This window comes from Myxine glutinosa, chromosome 12 (genome assembly GCF_964187855.1).
Source record: "Myxine glutinosa chromosome 12, kmMyxGlut1.1, whole genome shotgun sequence".
Classification (NCBI taxonomy): Eukaryota; Metazoa; Chordata; class Myxini; order Myxiniformes; family Myxinidae; genus Myxine; species Myxine glutinosa.
Window position 1 is genome coordinate 13,442,112 of NC_136272.1, and position 18,080 is coordinate 13,460,191.

General features: G+C 43.2%; 1 protein-coding gene across 2 annotated transcripts in view; it reads left to right on the plus strand.

Moving 5' to 3' along the window:
- PPIG (peptidylprolyl isomerase G) overlaps nt 1-18,080 on the plus strand; it is a 75,858-nt gene that overhangs the window by 44,639 nt on the left and 13,139 nt on the right. For both annotated transcript variants that reach the window (XM_068133266.2, XM_068133267.2), the window contains 2 exons: nt 5,109-5,196; nt 8,802-8,968. In XM_068133266.2, coding sequence (XP_067989367.2) covers nt 5,109-5,196; nt 8,802-8,968 — 255 coding nt within the window. The remainder of the gene's footprint in view (nt 1-5,108; nt 5,197-8,801; nt 8,969-18,080) is intronic.

Below are 18,080 nucleotides of genomic sequence, written 5' to 3' on the forward strand. Positions count from 1 at the left end.
TCCTCCTGTCCCTCATTTTGGTCCTGGATCGACCCTACCTCACTCTCCCCTACCGGACCCCAGCCGTCTTGATCCGCCATAGCGCGACTTGCAAAATTCGAGTTTCGTAAAACAAAACAAATTTCGGCCGCTCCAAATTTTGACCAAATTTTTTTTTTTTTCCTCTATTCGTTTTTTTTTCAAAATTTGGTCGGGCCTCGAATCTCACTCCCGACACCAATTGTTACAGACACGACTTTGATGTTAAGGTGGGCCGAGCGGAATGGCCGTCGTGTCCGCACAAATTACCCGATTGTACTCGAACGTCGACGAAGCCGCGCTACGCTGGCTCAATAGGAAAGAGAAGACACCCGGCTGGGTTATAATGACACAATACGACACCAGGGGTTCAGTTCTCAAGACCTCCGGAGGAGGTTATATTAAGGCGGAAGGTTAGATTACAACTACAAGAGGTACATCATAGGAAGACAGGCACTTAGACACAACCTTATATTATTCCCGACAGACCACAGAGAAACAGGACAAAAACTGGCTCACACGGGGCTTGATGGCAAGGAAAGCGGGTATTCGATGGCCAGCACAAGGTGCACCTTGTGCTCAGGGACAGGATGGCGCGGCCCAAAAGATGCAGGAGGTCTCTCAGCGCTCGAGGTGGCGTCTTGTCGTCTCAAGCTGGGGGCGCATCTGACGTCACGTCCGGCAAGCGGCTGCGTATATCCGGCGGGGAGTGACACGCCCTCGGCTCGTTAGCTCCGCCCAGATGGAATCGGTCCGCCCTTCTTATTGGGTGCGGGGGGGGTTTACCAGGCTCCGCCCTTGACGAGGAGCTGACAGCCAGCCCCTTCGTGGTAACCCCGTGGGGCGCATGGATAATGGCGGCTAACCGAGCCGGAGGGAGGACGCACACTCCCCGCGCGCGCCGTTGTTGTAGTTGTTGTTGTAGCTGTAGTTGTTGTTGTTGTTGTTGTAGCTGTAGTTGTTGTTGTTGTTGCTGTAGTTGTTGTTGTTGTTGTTGTAGCTGTAGTTGTTGTTGTTGTTGTTGTAGCTGTAGTTGTTGTTGTTGTTGTTGTTTGGGGAAGAAGATGGGAGGAGGTATGGGAAGGTCCTAAACTCACTACTGGTGCCATATAATCACATTCTGGTGCAACGAAGAGTCATAATTAATGGAAACGAGGCCTTAACTGACATAGATTAAGAATAACTAGGAAGATGTCCGAAAGTTGTCTACGTGTGGTGCGGTGGACCTGGGCACGACATTTAATGGGGGAATAAGGGGAAGGTCGGCTCTACTGATTGTTATTTACATGCAATGGGACTAGGGAATGGGGGACTGGGGAAAGTTGGGGAGTATTGGAGAAAATAGGGGAATATTTACAAGCGGATATGGAGGCCAAATTCCATATTCGCAACAATATATTGGTTGTACAATTGATTACTATTGTTGTACTGTTATTCTTGTGTGATCTTAATACAATACTGATTTGTTTGTAACAATTGGTGTGGCTTCACCATTGATCTTTGACATACAGAATAACACATTTTTGTGCCGTGACTCCTCTCGGGGCTCGGAGGTACACCGTCACCAGGGGGTTTGGGGAGGAGCACGTACAATGACATTCTGGGGTTATTTGAGACTTCTTTCAGCATCTTGCAGTCTGCTCTCGGGCTGAACTTGTTGGGGCTGCCTGGCCTGAACAAGTTAGCAGTTGTTTGGAATCTTCTCCACTTGTAGATGATCTTCCGAACAGTCGAATGATTGATTTCAAATTGTTTGGAGATCTTTTTAAATCCCCTCACAGACTCGTAGGCATCTATAACCTTCTTTCTGAAGGCCTCAGAGAGCTTTTTTGATCTCGGCATGGTGACGCCGCTCACTTCAACAACAAAGAGCAAACCAAACTAAATGTCTGAGGTTTAAATAAGACAGGTTCCTCCAAGATCCTCTCTAACGATGTTCTAATCATTTGCACCTGAGCTGGTGCGCCTGATTCTAATTTTAGGTATTTGAAGTAGTGATAAATGTAGGGGTGTACTTACTTTTTCCACATGCGAAATTTGCATTTATGTTTATTTAAATTATACAATGAATGAATGAATGAATGATCGTTTTAAGGCCATTTTCCCCACTAGAGCAGGGGTTAGCCTTGCGGGCCCCATGACAATCATGGTTCCCTGTTTGAGGCAAATGTTTTTATGGCTGGATGCCCTTCCTGGCGCCAACCCTTAGTCGCCTCTTACGATGCGCAGGGATACGGTGTACCTATTCTAAACCGGGGTACACACCGGGACCGGGGTACACACCGGGAAATATAATATTATAATTAAAATTTAAATAGTTATAATTTAAATTATACAATGGACTACAAAATGTAAATGTTTCATGATATTTGTTATATTATATCACCTTTATCTATCAATATTGTTGAAATGAAGATCAAATAGCTGTATGTTGAAATATGTTGAAAAAGTCAAAACTTTACATGGGGTGTACTTACTTTTTCACGTGACTGTAACACATTATTAGGTTGATTGTGGTCGCTATTAAATTCATTTGTAATGTGATTGAGTTAGCACTGAAATTTTGAATAAATAGCCACCATATTTTTTAAATGGTGGCCATTTTAAAAAATGGCGGCCATATATCTTTTATGTAACCCTCTGTTTGATATTCTGGTGAAATATTATTACCAACTTACACCTTTAAAACGACTTTTAGAATCATAAAGTGACATCTAGAGCGGCATATCTTTATTGTGTATGCCATATGGCCAGCATTTTGGAAAATGGCTGCCCTGCCCGACCTTCATATCTGAAATTGTTTAGTATATAATATAATATTCTATGCTTGTGCCAATTTTGGTGCTTTTATCAAAAAATGAACAATTGGTTTGATATGTTGAGCTAATCCGCTGGACTCGATGTGATGACCTAAAATAAGTAAAAGCATGTAAAGTCATGTATAGTACTGTGCTGTATTCACTGCCGATGGTCGTGGATGTATCTTTTGGAGGTGGAGTGGGAGGGAAAATTGTAGGGAACTGGCCTAAAGCGAGGAGGAGGAGGAGGATGGGGCAGGTTCTACCTCCCCCAACACCTCTACGTCATCATCCACAATGTGTGGTTCATCCTGGGATTGTTTAATGGCCGTTTTATCCAAATCAGAATAAGATGTTATTAATATTTAAAGTAGTTTTTTTTTTTTGTTCTTGGTGTTATCAATATTTAAAGTATTAAAAAATCCCCACGCAATTTTTAAATAGTGTTTATCAACATTTGCTTTGCTGCCTTTTTGTTTTCATAATAGATTTCCATGTAGCATCTTAAGACATTCCTGCACTCTCCTCTTCACTTTTGCACAGGGTTCTTTACTATGTAATGGGAGTGCAACAACAACAACAACAATTCACGCCTTTGGTGGCATTTTCATTTTCGTCTTCCATGTAATGCAGTTTTGATTTAGAGCGTTGCAAACCTCCGTTTTCTCTTTTCGAATCTTTCCCTTGAGCATTCGCTCGTTATACAGGTATGGACACCTGCCTGGTAGGTTATTATCCTGCGATGAAAATACCTATCTAAAACGCTTCAATCGTTTGGCCTTTTTGTGGTCATTTGTAGGAGAACTTGCTGTACTTGAATTTGAGAAGTGCGTGTGTTATATATATATATATATATATATATTTTTTTTTTTTTTTTACTTCTTTGCACTCCTGAACCGTTTGATGGAATGAACTGAAAACTTGAGGCTTTATGGAATGAAAACTGGTGTTTGGTGGTTTTGCTGATTTAAAAAAAAAAATCATAGCTGCCAGGTTTTGAGGTGGTGCTAGCTCGCCGTTTCTCTCTGTAAATGTATGTTATATATCGGCACCTGGTCAGAGCCATTATTACATGTCATAAACTAGAAGGGACATTTGGAGATAGCAGAACCTCGTAGGACTGTCTTTTTTGTATGGTGTATCCTCTCTGGGGTATATAGAAAGCATTCTTTTTAACTAAACTGGGGACATATTCCTGGCCTCCATATGCTTTTCTATCGCATTAAGTAAGAAATAGAAGAGATTGTAGTACTTGTCGGAACCTGCACACTTTGTACTTTGTTCTCTATCGAAGGTCACTTGTTACTAAATAGTTGTATTTGGCATTTCATACTTGTTTAACACATCTTGTGCAACCAATGATGTGTGATCATTGTAGGTGTGTTGCAACTATGTTGGAGCCTAACATGTTTACCTGAGTTATTGTAGACTTTCACTGAGTAGAAATGATTTTGTAACACAAGCTGTGGATAAAATGGGGTTAAAAAAAAAATTGTTTCCCTTTATTTTTTTATTTTTTTTATTTTTTACAAATTGGAACAGTGGTTCACAACCTCTGGTCTGGGGTATATGGGGGAAAAACAGAGAGCATTAGCCTCCACACACCGCTAAATGACACCAGCCTCGGTGGCCTAATGGTTGGAGCATCCGCTCTGAGTCTGGGAGGTCGGTGGTTCAAACCCTGGTCGAGTCGTACCAAAGACTTTTAAAATGATACGTGCTGCTTCCTTGCTTGACCATCAGCCTTTAAGAGGATATAGCACAGACAAACAACCATAGGTTGGAAATAATAGCACAGGCTCTGATGAGCCAAATGGCCTCCATCTGCATCAAAGTTCCTTGTAAGGGAATATATTATTTTTATAATTCTGTGATTCACCACACATCAGAAGCAACCATTCATGGGAGGTTGTGGTTCATCCTCCTTGTATCATTTAACCTGACCCAACCTCTGCATGTCATTATGATAGTTGTACATGGTGGGCCGCAGAAGATTTGGATGATTGGAAGTGAACCAGACATACAAAAAAGTTTGGGAACCACTGGCTGGGAGGGATGAGTCCAAAGGACATGCCACTCCCTTGACCTATTTTGATGAAAGAGGTTTTAGGGAAGAGGGGATGATGGGTTTCTGACCAATACATAGAGAGGGCAAGAAAATCCACCGACCAATCGGAACTTGGGACCACCAGTGGGGATAATGCTTGCTTACAATAAACTTTGAATGTAATAATAGCAAATTATGCGTGTACTCGATTTACATTTCGTGATTTGTTTTTGCATTTGTTTTAGGAATGGAAATGTGTCACCGCGACCTGGTTATCGGGGCCGTGTGTTCTACACCCGCTCTGGACGCAAAATAAAGGGCCGTGGCCCAATGGTGGGTGAAAGTTCATCTTCCTCCAAAACAAAGTTGGCTTTTTAAACTGAATGATCACACGGTTCACACGGTTTGGCTATTTCCTGTGGATGAGGTGTTCCTTTTACTGTGCTCGGTGTTTGTCGATGTTGCAGGAATTTGAATTGGTATCGTGTATGTAAGCTTGTTAGAAATACTACAAAATAATGCTTAATTGATTTATTATTTTGAAGGTTTTGTCACAGGATTATGATTATGATGAAGGTGTGAGTCGTCGCTTTCGACGAATGATATCCTATGTTTGATATTTGGCGAATACAACATCTTTGGGTTTCTGAGGTTTGGGACATGGAATGTAGGGACAATGACAGGGAGATCAGGAGAAGTGGTGGAAGTATTGGTCAGAAGAAGAGTGGACATATGTTGTGTGCAAGAGACGAGATGGAAGGGAAGTGGTGTGAGAATGGTGAAGGGTAGGCAGGGACAGAAATACAAGTTTGTGTGGCAAGGGTGCCCGGAGGGCGTGAATGGTGTTGGTGTCCTGTTTTCTGAGGAGTTTGTAGACAGTGTGGTGAGTGTGACTAGAGTGAGTGATAGGTTGATGATGGTGAAAATGATGATTGGAAAGCTCTTGGTGAACGTCATCTCGGGATATGCTCCGCAGGTTGGTCGAAGCGATGAAGAGAAGGACAAGTTCTGGTGTGCGATAGAGAAGCTGATGGAAAACGTGAAAGATGAGGAAGTTGTTGTGGTGGGAGGAGACCTAAATGGACATGTGGGAAGGAGTATGGACGGTTTTGAGGGAGTTCATGGGGGTTACGGATATGGTGTGAGAAATGGAGAAGGTGAAAGGATTTTGGAGTTTGCTGATGGAGCTGATTTGTTGATTTGTAATACTCAGTTCCAGAAAGAGGACAATAAGCTTGTTACATACACGTCAGGTGGGTCGACGACAACCGTTGACTACCTGATGGTGCGTAGGCGAGATAGGGGGCACCTCCGGGACACAAAGGTGATCCCGGGGGAGGAGGCTGTTTCACAGCACCACTTGGTTGTCTGCGACATAAGGGTGAAAGGTGCGAGGAGAGCTCGGCGGGTGAAGTACCAACCGAGAATGAAGGTGTGGAGGTTGAAAGAGGTGACAGTAAGGGAGGCATTAAAAGAGAGGCTGAGTAGGGTAGAGGATGATGTGGTTGAGCTTGAAAGTGGTTGGATGTCAATGAAAGCTAGTCTGTTGGGAGCCGTTGGTGAGGTATGTGGATGGACAAAAGGACCACCGAGGCACTCGGAAACATGGTGGTGGGATGTTGAAGTTGGAAAGAGGATTGACGAGAAGAGGAAGAAGTTCAAAGAGTGGCAGAAGGCGAAGGGTACGGGAGCAGAAACAGCAGAGCATGAAAGTTATAAGGCAGCCAGGAAGGCTGCAAAGAAAGAGGTAGCAAAGGCGCAGGAGGCATGTAGGAAAATGTTCGGAGAACGCTTGGATTCGGAAGAGGGTCAGAAAGCAGTATTCAGGATTGCAAAGCACATAGCGAAAGAGAGGTGTGATGTGATGGGGGTGAGTTGCTTGAAGGATGAAGTGGGACAAATCGTTGTCGACCCAGATGGAATTAAAGGAAGATGGAAAAGATATATGGAAATGCTGTTGAATACAGAGAATGAATGGGATGGCAACATAGAGAGTAACCCAGTTTTAGGACCGGCAGAGAAGATAACTGAGAAGGAAGTTGAGGAAGCGATAAAAGCAATGAAGAGTGGAAAAGCGGGAGGGCCGACGGGAGTTGTGGGAGATATGTTGAAGGCAGCAGGAAGTTGGGGTGTGAAGAGAATGACAGAGATCTGTAATCTGGTGGTGAAAGAAGGCCGCATTCCAGTGGATTGGGAACTGAGTACCCTCGTCCCTCTATACAAGGGGAAAGGTGACCCTCTGGAGTGTGGCTCGTACCGAGCGATAAAGTTATTGGAGCATGGAATGAAGGTATTGGAAAGGGTCTTGGAAAGGAGGATAAGGAAGAAAGTGAAGATCGACGAAATGCAGTTTGGATTTATGCCAGGAAGAGGAACGACAGATGCGCTTTTCATTGTGAGGCAGTTGCAGGAGAAGTACACGGATAAGAGGAAGAAGTTGTTTTTTGGGTTTGTTGATCTGGAGAAAGCATTCGATAGGGTTCCACGCAAAGTATTGACATGGGCATTGAGGAAGTTAGGAGTGGAGGAATGGTTGATCAGAGTAGTGATGGCAATGTACAAAAGAGCACGCACAGCTGTAAGGACGAAGGACGGGAACAGTGGTGAGTTTGAGGTGAAGGTGGGAGTGCATCAGGGGTCGGTACTAAGTCCACTACTATTTGTAGCTGTGATGGAGGTGCTGGCTCAGAACGTAAAGGAGGGTTTACCGTGGGAGTTGTTGTATGCAGATGATCTGGTGTTGATTGTGGAAAGTATGGATGGACTGAAGGAAAAGATGAACAAGTGGAAGGAATGTATGGAGACAAAAGGTCTGAAGGTGAATATCGGAAAGACAAAGGTGATGGCAAGTGGTAAAGCATGTGGTGAGGTGGAAAGAACTGGGAAGTGGCTGTGTGCTGTGTGCAGGAAGGGTGTCGGAGTGAACTCCATTCAATGTACAATGTGTGCTGAGTGGGTTCATCAAAAATGTAGTGGTCTGAGAGGGTCATTTACCAGTGTGGCAGCTACATTCAAATGTAAGGTGTGCGCAGAGGGAGCTGCAGATGGAGGAAATGTTGAGTTGGATCTTGGAGACGGCGTGAAGCTGGAAGGTGTGAAAACATTTTGCTACCTCGGAGACATGCTGAATGGAGAAGGTGGATCAGACTCGGCAACGGTTGCTCGAGTGAGATGTGCATGGAAGAAGTTTCGGGAACTGAGTGGCGTGCTGATGAGGAGGAGAGTGTCGCTGAAGCTGAAGGGAAAGGTGTATGCTGCATGTGTGAGAAGTGTTATGATTTATGGGAGCGAGACATGGGTAATGAACGTAGAGCAGCAACGAAGGCTGGAAAGGGTGGAAATGCGAATGGTTCGATGGATGTGCGGAGTATCGTTGAGAGAGAGAGGAAGACAAATGATGAATTGCGAAAGATGATGGGAATATTGCCTGTGATTGATGCTGTGAAGAGGAACAGGTTGAGATGGTTTGGTCATGTATTGAGGAAGGATGAAAGTGACTGGTTGAGAAGAGTGATGGAAGTTAATGTAGAAGGAAGTAGAGGACGGGGAAGACCGAGAAAGACTTGGCTAAAGATGGTGGAAGAAGAAATGCGGGCAAGGGGGTTAACAAGGAGAGATGCAGAAAATAGGGCAAAATGGAGAAGATTGTCATGGGGACCGCAAGGCTAACCCCCGCTCTAGCAGGGAAAATGGCCTTAAAATGCATGTTGTTGTGTTGTTGTTGTATGTAAGCTTGTTAGAAATACTACAAAATAATGCTTAATTGATTTATTATTTTGAAGGTTTTGTCACAGGATTATGATTATGATGAAGGTGTGAGTCGTCGCTTTCGACGAATGATATCCTATGTTTGATATTTGGCGAATACAACATCTTTGATCTTGGCAGATGGCTGAAGCTTAAGGAAGCTCATTGGTGGCGTGTGTGTGTTGGTGCAGCGTTACAGGACGCCATCACGCTCCCGCTCGCGGTCTCGCTCACGGAACCGTCGCACCCAGCGTAGCGACACGCCACCACATTGGCGTTCGGAGCAACGACGTCTGCGGCCCCTTCGCGACGTCCTTACAGCACAGGACAAGTGGGCGAGGGGCGAAGATCTCGATAAGTACGTAGAGGCCGTGATCGCCAACCTTACCTGGCTTTCCATGGCAATTTATTTTCATTTTCTGAGCTAGACTGTCGATTCTATTAACCAACTCTGTTCACTCGGAAGTAATTTTGGTGTTCACAAGTTGTTTGCAAACTCTGCGTTTTTTGTTCCACAGATAATTTATCTTCACATATCTGTCATGACTATCATTGTTCAATATGTAATACGAGTAGGGGTACCTGGCGCTGCATGGGGAAAAAAGCTATGTAGTTCTATGAGTTTCAGGGGAGGTGCGGAGGGGGGGGGGGGGGTTCAAGACATGGTGGATATTGAAAAGCTATGGAGTTATTGGCCTCATGGTGGTACTTATTGTCTGCGGGCTGGCGGCATTGCTGCCTTACCCCACATCCTAATATACACCTTGTAGCAGCTGACGTCAAAACGGATGTCAAGGCCAATGTGTGGTAGCTTATAACCTTGCCCAGATTCTGAAAAAACTACATCGAAAATTTGGGGCTTCCAGGTGTTATGGTTCGGCTGTGAAAGAATATCACACGAACACCTGAAATTATTTACAAGCTTGATTTTAAATTTTGCGAAAGATGATGGGAATAGAGCCTGTGATGGATGCTGTGAAGAGGAACAGGTTGAGATGGTTTGGTCATGTGTTGAGGAAGGATGAAAGTGACTGGTTGAGAAGAGTGATGGAAATGAATGTAGAAGGAAGTAGAGGACGGGGAAGACTGAGAAAGACTTGGCTAAAGATGGTGGAAGAAGAAATGCGGGAAAGGGGGTTAACAAGGAGAGATGCAGAAAATAGGGCAAAATAGAGAAGATTGTCATGGGGACAGCAAGGCTAACCCCCGCTCTAGCAGGGAAAATGGCCTTAAAATGCATGTTGTTGTTGTTTGTTGTATTGAATTTAAATTTTAGTATTTTATAAATCATTTTTCCTATTTCTCAAAGTTTCTTGGAGTTTTATAAATCTTTTCCTTGTGGGAAGTTGAGGTTTCCAAAAGTATGGAACATCCATGGTACACTGAGCCATCAAAATGCACTGCTTCCCTACATGGAGCCCCTCTCCATCGTTTTAACAAATGTGAATATGTTGTAGGGGCTTCATGTCTTTGGTTTCAACACTAGAAGAAAGATAACATTCTGGCTTTTGGTGCTATTTTGCAGGAAGTATAGAAAATGCTGCTATTTTGCTGCTGCCACACAGCTTCTTCTTTTTAATTTGGGGATGATGCCCTCATAAGCCAAAGATAATTAATTAAAATGGACTGACACCACATTAATGGCAGAACTCGGTTGATAAAGCCAGCCAGCACTTGGCTGGGCAGACTGTCAAAATGATTATTTATTTATGTTAGAATAAAAAGAAACTTTTTTTTTTTTTTTTTTACAAAAGTGGAGAACAGTATCTAAGGACTGTCAATCTTCTGCTCCCATGCTTTGAAGAATGAAATACATTGAGAGAATCATCTTGATCTCGATGCACTTGACCAAACCTCAAAGGAACATGACGTATTGTCGGCTAGATGGAGGGGCATGCAAGGTGGTCACGCACCCACCTCCCCATACACTCGGGGCCCCAACCTGGAATTGCCGAACAAGAACATGCGGAATTGAACCGTCAGGCGCAAAGCTGATTGTTACAGCTAAACTGACACCCTAACGACAACGAGAAAACATCCCCACATCAGTCCAACAATTCGATAATATTGATGACTGAAAAAAATGACAAACTATGCAGTTTTATCTGGTAAACACTAATGGTATCGGGCACAACTCATGACGGTCCTCCAGCAAAAGATGTCAAAGAACGTATATCGATAAATTAAATGCATTCACCCCGATGGCTGCAGGACTATGTACAAAGAAAGTGGGCCGGAATGTTGGGGGGAAATAGGAAAGAAACAGGCTGAAATAGAGAAATGAACATGCTGATAACGGGGCAAGAAGATGACATGCCTTCAGTCTTGTGGTCTATGGCAAGGCATGAGATGGAACCGATGTCAGCAATCTGCCGACAAGGGTGATCATTAATCAATACTCAAAGCCGACTTGTTGTCTTGGGATTGCGACTCGTACTCGGAGCTCCACCCGTACTGCCCTCTCCGACCTGCCTGCACAACTCTCATTGTGTGGACTCTTGTTGCTGCCACGTATCCCTGCACGCTTGACAGATGGACCCAATGTCAAACCCGACCAGAGGTTCTTTGGTCCATACAATGGGAAAGTAATGAGGGCAATTCCTTATCGCATAATCTACTGTGACAGACAGCTTGTACCTTTGACCTTATTCTTATTATTCTAAAAATGCAGCTCAATCAGCCACTGATGTGAAGGCATCAAGTCATGTGATCCATAAATGGCAGATAAATCCTCACTGCTACCTGCATGGTCTTGTACTTTCTTTTTTCCAAACAGGGGCCTGTATGGGTTTTTCACAGTCAGGGACCTGGAGCAGAGAGGAATAGAATATCGACACAAGTTTGGTGTTGGGTTTTTATTGTTATTTTGTGGAAACCTGAGGCAGGTCGATTTTGCTTGCCCTGTGGGACTGTTGATGACTCCCGAGTCTATCCAAAGTCAAACTGAAGGTTATTAACAGGTGACTGGCATCGTCCGGGTTTGCTCTTACCTTATTGTAAACAATAAATGGAGCGTTTTTACTCTCCACATGCGACAGAAACCCTTGAGGTAACATTGTCTTTTTAAAGCATACAAAAGGGGACGTTTCGATGAATGTTTTATTCATTGGAAGGTGGATAATGGGTCGGTGAGCAGAAAGCTGTAGTGCACAGTGACTAAGATAGTACAGGTTGTTAGGAAGGTGAATATGAAGTGATCCAAGTATCAGAAGAGGAGGTCGTTCTCTGGTTGCTCAGACCTTTGCATCACTTATTTAGTTTGATATTGTGTGCATTTATCTTATTGTGTTGTCAATGCAAGCAAGTGAAGACTATGATGGTACGCACAGGTGCGTCACGAAAACTGATGTTTCAAGGCGGCACGCTCTCTGCCTACGCATCCGCAGCATTATACTTTTGCCACTTGCAAAGGCTAATACTTTTGCTAATACCCGGGCTCATACTTTTGCCACTTGAACCCTGGTGTTGGGCTAGCGGCTAGGGTGCCGGCTTAGGATCCTTGGATCTTGGGTTCGAATCCCGGTCAATCGCTGAATTAACGCCAGGGGGGTTGACTCAGCCTGTCATCCTTCCGAGGTCGGCTAATTGAGTACCAGTTCACTGGTAATTCCCTGTTTGTCGTTAAAAGGCGGCAAAAAGGGTTGGCGTCAGGAAGGGCATCCGGCCGTAAAACATTGCTTCAAAAAGCGGACCGAAAAACAACAACAACCATGGTTCCCGAAAAAGGCCAACCCCCGCTTTGCGGGGAAAAATGGCCTCTAAAGGTGTTTTTTTTTAATACTTTTGCCACTTGCACGATTCAGTAAAACCATTTTTTAAAGACCTCTGCTTCCTCTTTTCAACAAACATTTCACTTGAGACTCTTGAGAGGTGGGCTATTTGGAGATAATCGACGAGAAATGAAAAATGAGGAAATAAGGGCATGTCGGAAAAGGTAATCTCACCTCTATTGAGGTTTGCTTGTATGGGATATTGTGTCTATTGCATACTAGCCATTTACCTACCCACCAGGTGCATTTTGTGTGTGAATTATTTACATTGTGTATATACATGTGTGTGTATGTACGGTATTGTGTATGTGAATGTAAACGTCGATATATTTGAAAATTCCGAGAACACTTCGGAGGAGGAAAATGCATTTGTCGTGACAATATTGATTGTCGCGTGGTAGAACTACGTGGGTTTGAAGAGGAGTATAACTTTTCTGTTGTAAACAAACACACAATTATTATGTAGATGATCTGAATTTGCCATACCCTTGAGATTGACGTGTACATATGTTTTTTTAATGTGTGCAAGAAAACAAGTTCTCGTCAAGGCAAACAAGGTCTATTGAATTTGGGTCTGTCTGTCTGTCTGTCCGCACATAATGTGCTAACATTGGCTACGAACGCCACCTCGTGGTAGCCAGTTTCACACGTTATCTTTTTTTCAACCGAGTACCGATATAAATTACGTACAATTACAATGCAAGTATGCCTATAAAGTAACTGTTTTAAGAACGTGAGTGCATCTATAAAGTACGTATTACAAAAATACGTCTGCGTCGGTAACATACGTCTATAAAATACATACAATTGGGACGTGAATCTACACAATAAAACTGAAAAGGTCTGTTTGCCCGCTGTATAAACATACATGTACGACGTCAAAGCATCGTCAACACACCATACGTACACAAACATGCCAGCGCACAAACGCCACACAAAATAAACCACATAAAAAGAGACCTGGTGAGGGTCTGCAATCTCATCTGCTTCCAGTTTTATTTGTCGACCAAAGTCTTCTGATGGAAAGGTGGATTACTACACATACCTTTTTTTGGATACAATGTGAGGCTCGTGGAGGAGCTAGAACATAGAACAGATCAGGATGTAACAGAATAAAAGGAATAGCAGAAAGAGAGGGAAGGGGTGGGGAACACACCAACAGTTTGCGGACAAAATAGAATGAGACTTGGACGAATTAATGGATGTGGGAAAGAATGACGTGTAGGGAAGGAAGGACGGGCCAAACAAGATGGATACAGAAGCAAACTCTCAGGAAGAAAAACTAGAAATTTGGAAGGAGGTGGGCTTGGGGATGATCTGAAATGGTGGTGAACAGCTGGCTTGAAGACCTGTAGTCATTTGGGAGTGTGGCCATCGCACGGCTCCCCAAGGATGAAAGTGACTGGCTGAGAAGAATGATGGAAATGGATGTAGAAGGAAGTAGAGGACGGGGAAGCCCAAGAAATACTTAGCTAAAGGTGGTGGAAGAAGAAATGGGGGCAAGGGGGTTAACAAGGGGAGATGTAGAAAATAGGGCAAAATGGAGAAGATCGTGATGGGGACCGCAAGGCTAACCCCCGCTCTAGCAGGGAAAATGGCCTTAACATGCCGTTGTTGTTGTTGTTGTTGTTGTTGTTTGCACTGCTCCCCATGCGATGACCACAATCCCAGATGACAAAACCAGTACAGAACTTGCTGTACTTACCTCCCTCCTTCCCCCCATTTTCCCAATGTGTGCTTTACGCCACTGTTCCGTGCTTGTGTTTTACTCTACTCGACTTCATGTGCTGTCTGTCTAGTGTATGCTCGATGCTAGGCTTTTGCAATCCATGCATCTTTGCAAAGGACTTTCACCAAACTTGGTTTAACTATATACCAAGTATTATGTATTATGATGCAAAGCTAAAGTGATTCGATTTTGGGGTCAATAGGTCAAATATCAGAGGTCATGTTAAGTTACAATTATTTCGTTACCACGATAACTTAACTGCTGAAGGGATCGTAGTCAAACTTGGTGCAGGTGTGTATAATGAGGTAAATGTGAACTGATTACATTTTGAGGTCAAAGGCCAAAGATCAGAGGTCATGTTAAGTGAAAATTATGTTGCCGTGCCAATTTGGGTACCAGTGATGGGATTTTGAATAAACTTGGTGTAAGTATATATGATGCAAAGATGAACCGATTGAAGGCATCAAGAGGTCAAAGGTCAGAAGTCATGTCAGGTAAAAATGTGACAACTTGAGAACAGTTGAATGGATTTAAATCAAACTTGGTCCAGGTATGTATAATGATGTAAAAATGAGCTGATGAAATTTTCGGGTCAGGAAGTCATAGGTCAGAGGTTATGTTAAGTAAAAATTATGTTGCCATACCAACTTGTGAACCAGTGATGAATTTTGACCAAACTTGGTTTAAATATATATGATGCAAAGATGAACTGATTGGATTACGGCATCAGGAGGTCAGAGGTCATGTCGGGTAAAAATGGGATAACTTGAGAACAGCTGAAGGGATTAAAACCAAACTTTGTACAAGTCTCTTATTATAGTAGAGCAAACGTATATGGTTATGTTTGTCTGTTTGCTTGTATGTATGTTTATATGCGACCAAAACGTCTTCTTCTTCAAAAAAAATTAACACTCTTAATTACGTTTAGACTGCTGAGACACCTCAGACTTTTGATGACCCTTCAAGTCCCCAAGACTCTTAAGACCACCAAGACCCAAAACACCCCAAAGACCCTTAAAGGCCCAGAGGATCCAAAAGACCCTGAAGACCCAGAGGAACCAAAAGTCCCTGAAGACACCAAAGACTCAAAATACCCTTAAAGGCCCAGAGGATCCAGAAGACCCCTAAAGACACTGAAGACCCAAAAAACACCAAAGACCCAAAAGACACTGGAATGGTCAAAGATACCTATCCCTCTGAAACGACATGTGGTGAGGCGCGCGGAGCGTGCCGAGTCACGCTAGTATGTATAATGATGTAAACATGAACTAATTTCATTTTTGCGTTGAGGTGAAATGTCATGTTTGGTGAAAATCCTGTTACCATAATAACTTGTGAACCAGTGATGGGATTTTGCCCAAACTTGGTATAAGTATATCCTATTATGATGCAAAATGAACTGATTATATTTTGGCATCAAAGGTGAGTGAAGTGATTTTGGTGAGGTCAGAGGTTATGTCAGGTAAAAATGTGATAATTGAGAACAGCTGAAGGGATTTAAATCAAACTTGGTACAAGTATTATAATGATGTAATAATGTGGGTGGAGGCATATCTGTCGACGTCGTGACATCGAAGAGTGTCGTTCTAGTTCATTCACTGCTTAAATGGTCGCTGGACTCCCAAGTAGTTCTGAAGTTGTGGAAGTTTTCTGTCATTGTACCTGTACCTAAAATACATTGTACCTGTACCATTGCACCTGTACCCAAAGTGGTAATTTAAATGATTATCGACCAGTCGCGTTAACTGCTATAGGCATTAAATGTTTTGAAAGGGTTGTGAGAAATATTATTGTGGAGTAAATGAAATAATGTATGGATTATCAGGATATCAAATAATGTATAATGTAATGTATGTCAATTTGCTTATCAGGGAAAGAGAGGTGAAGATACAGTCATAGCCTTGTTACACAATGTGCATGACCACCTTGAGAAAGCACCATTTTATACACAGGTTTGTTTGGCATCGGCTTTTAATACTATTCAGACTCATTTATTGATGGGGAAGTTGCAGGTAATGGATGCGAATTCAAATTTAAGGATAACTAATTTTTCACAGATAAACAACAGAAAGTTTGTTTCGGTAATCCATTTTCTGATTATATCACTTACGACATTGCAGGGACGTATCTCCGACTTTGTTTACCCTAATTATATGTGAATTTGAGTGTACAAGTGCTGGTTACCCTCGCCAGAGGAGAGGGTATTGCATTTGAGTCCGTTTGTTTGTCTGTCTGTCTGTCTGTCTGTTTGTCTGTCTGTCTGTTTGGCCGCACAGAATAAATATGATTTTCTCTGCAACCGTTGGTCCGATTGACAGGAAATTTTCACCATAGGTGCAGCTCCACCTGTATAATTTTTTATGATAATTATGATGTCATAGGTCACGTGGTTCGGCCGCCATCTTGGAAAAATCGAAAAACTTTGCACCTCTATATCTCGGAAAGCACTGAATAGAAAAAATTGAGACATGGCTCATTGTAAAGAACTCTCCATGGGGAATAAAATATGTTAATGATGATGTCATAGGTGCCTCCATTATGACATCATAATTCGACAAGTACAAAACTTCATCCGATCAAGTTGAAATTTCTTGGGCATAATCTAGGAATAAATTAGTTTAGACGAAAAATAATGATGACGTCATCGGTCATGTGGTTCGGCCGCCACATTTGTTTTAACATAAAAGCCTTAAAAACAACTGAAAATACATCCTGGCGAGGGTTTGCAATCTCTGATTGCTCTTTTTCTTGTTTATCATGTTTTATGGTCAAATATGCAGATGTTTGTTTTGATGGACTGATTTAAGACAGTGATGAGAAAAGACAACGTTCATTCCTTTGAAAGTTGGTGCCTGGGTAGGGAAAACATTGGAAACTCTTATAGATTTTGACAAAAACAAAGGAAATTGTTAGTTTTTTGTGTATACATAGTCGAGACTCGTGGAAGATTTGGTACACTGAACGGATCAGGAAGCAGCAGGACAAAAGCAACAGTAGAGCTTGGGGGGAAATACCAACAGCAGAGCTGAAGGCCAAGATAGAGGGAGACTTAGACAAACGAACGTGGGGAAGAATGGGGGGCAGGAAAGGATGGATTCAGGAGGGAAAACTTGAGGTTTGGGGTGTGGGGTGGTTTATGATGGAAAAATAGATCATGGTTTTTGATTGGGGATGATCTGAGATGGTGGTGAACAGCAGTCTGGAAGACCTGGGGGGAAGAATGAGATTTGAATAACATGTGGAAATTGGTTCCACATGTGGAGGAAAAAAGGAACGAATGAGTTGAGGTGAACAGTGATCCTGTATTTAGGTAATTTAACCAAAAGGGGGTTGATGGTGGACCATGTGTGCTCTGCAGAAACCTGGGTGGGGGAGGGGATACAAAGCACGGAAAGAGCAGATGGTGCAAGACTAGAGAGGAGTTGGTAGACGAAAGAGAGACTACCGACCTGTCTTCGATGGCGAAGTGATAGGCCCATAATCTCAGCTTCATCGCGGTATATTCCTTCATCGCGATCTTGAAGGCATTGGTTTCCATGGTGTCAAGGTGAGCAAGATGAGAGGGTGGCGAGGCAGTCAGAGGGGAGAGCAGTACTCCATAAAGTTGCGGATGAAAGCTTAGACAGAGACGCACAGACAGACAGACATAGAGATGCAGAGATATTGATATTTATGTGTCACGATTGAATGAATGAATGAATGATCGTTTAAAGGCCATTTTCCCCGCTAGAGCGGGGGTTAGCCTTGCGGGCCCCATGATAATCATGGTTCCCTGTTTGAGGCAATGTTTTTATGGCCGGATGCCCTTCCTGACGCCAACCCTTGGTCACGCTCTTAGGATGCGCAGGGATCCGATGTACCTATTCTAAATCGGGGTACACACCGTGATCATTCATCCCAGCAAGCTGGTACTCAATTAGCCGACCTCGGAAGGATGACAGGCTGAGTCAACCCCCCTGGCGTTAATTCAG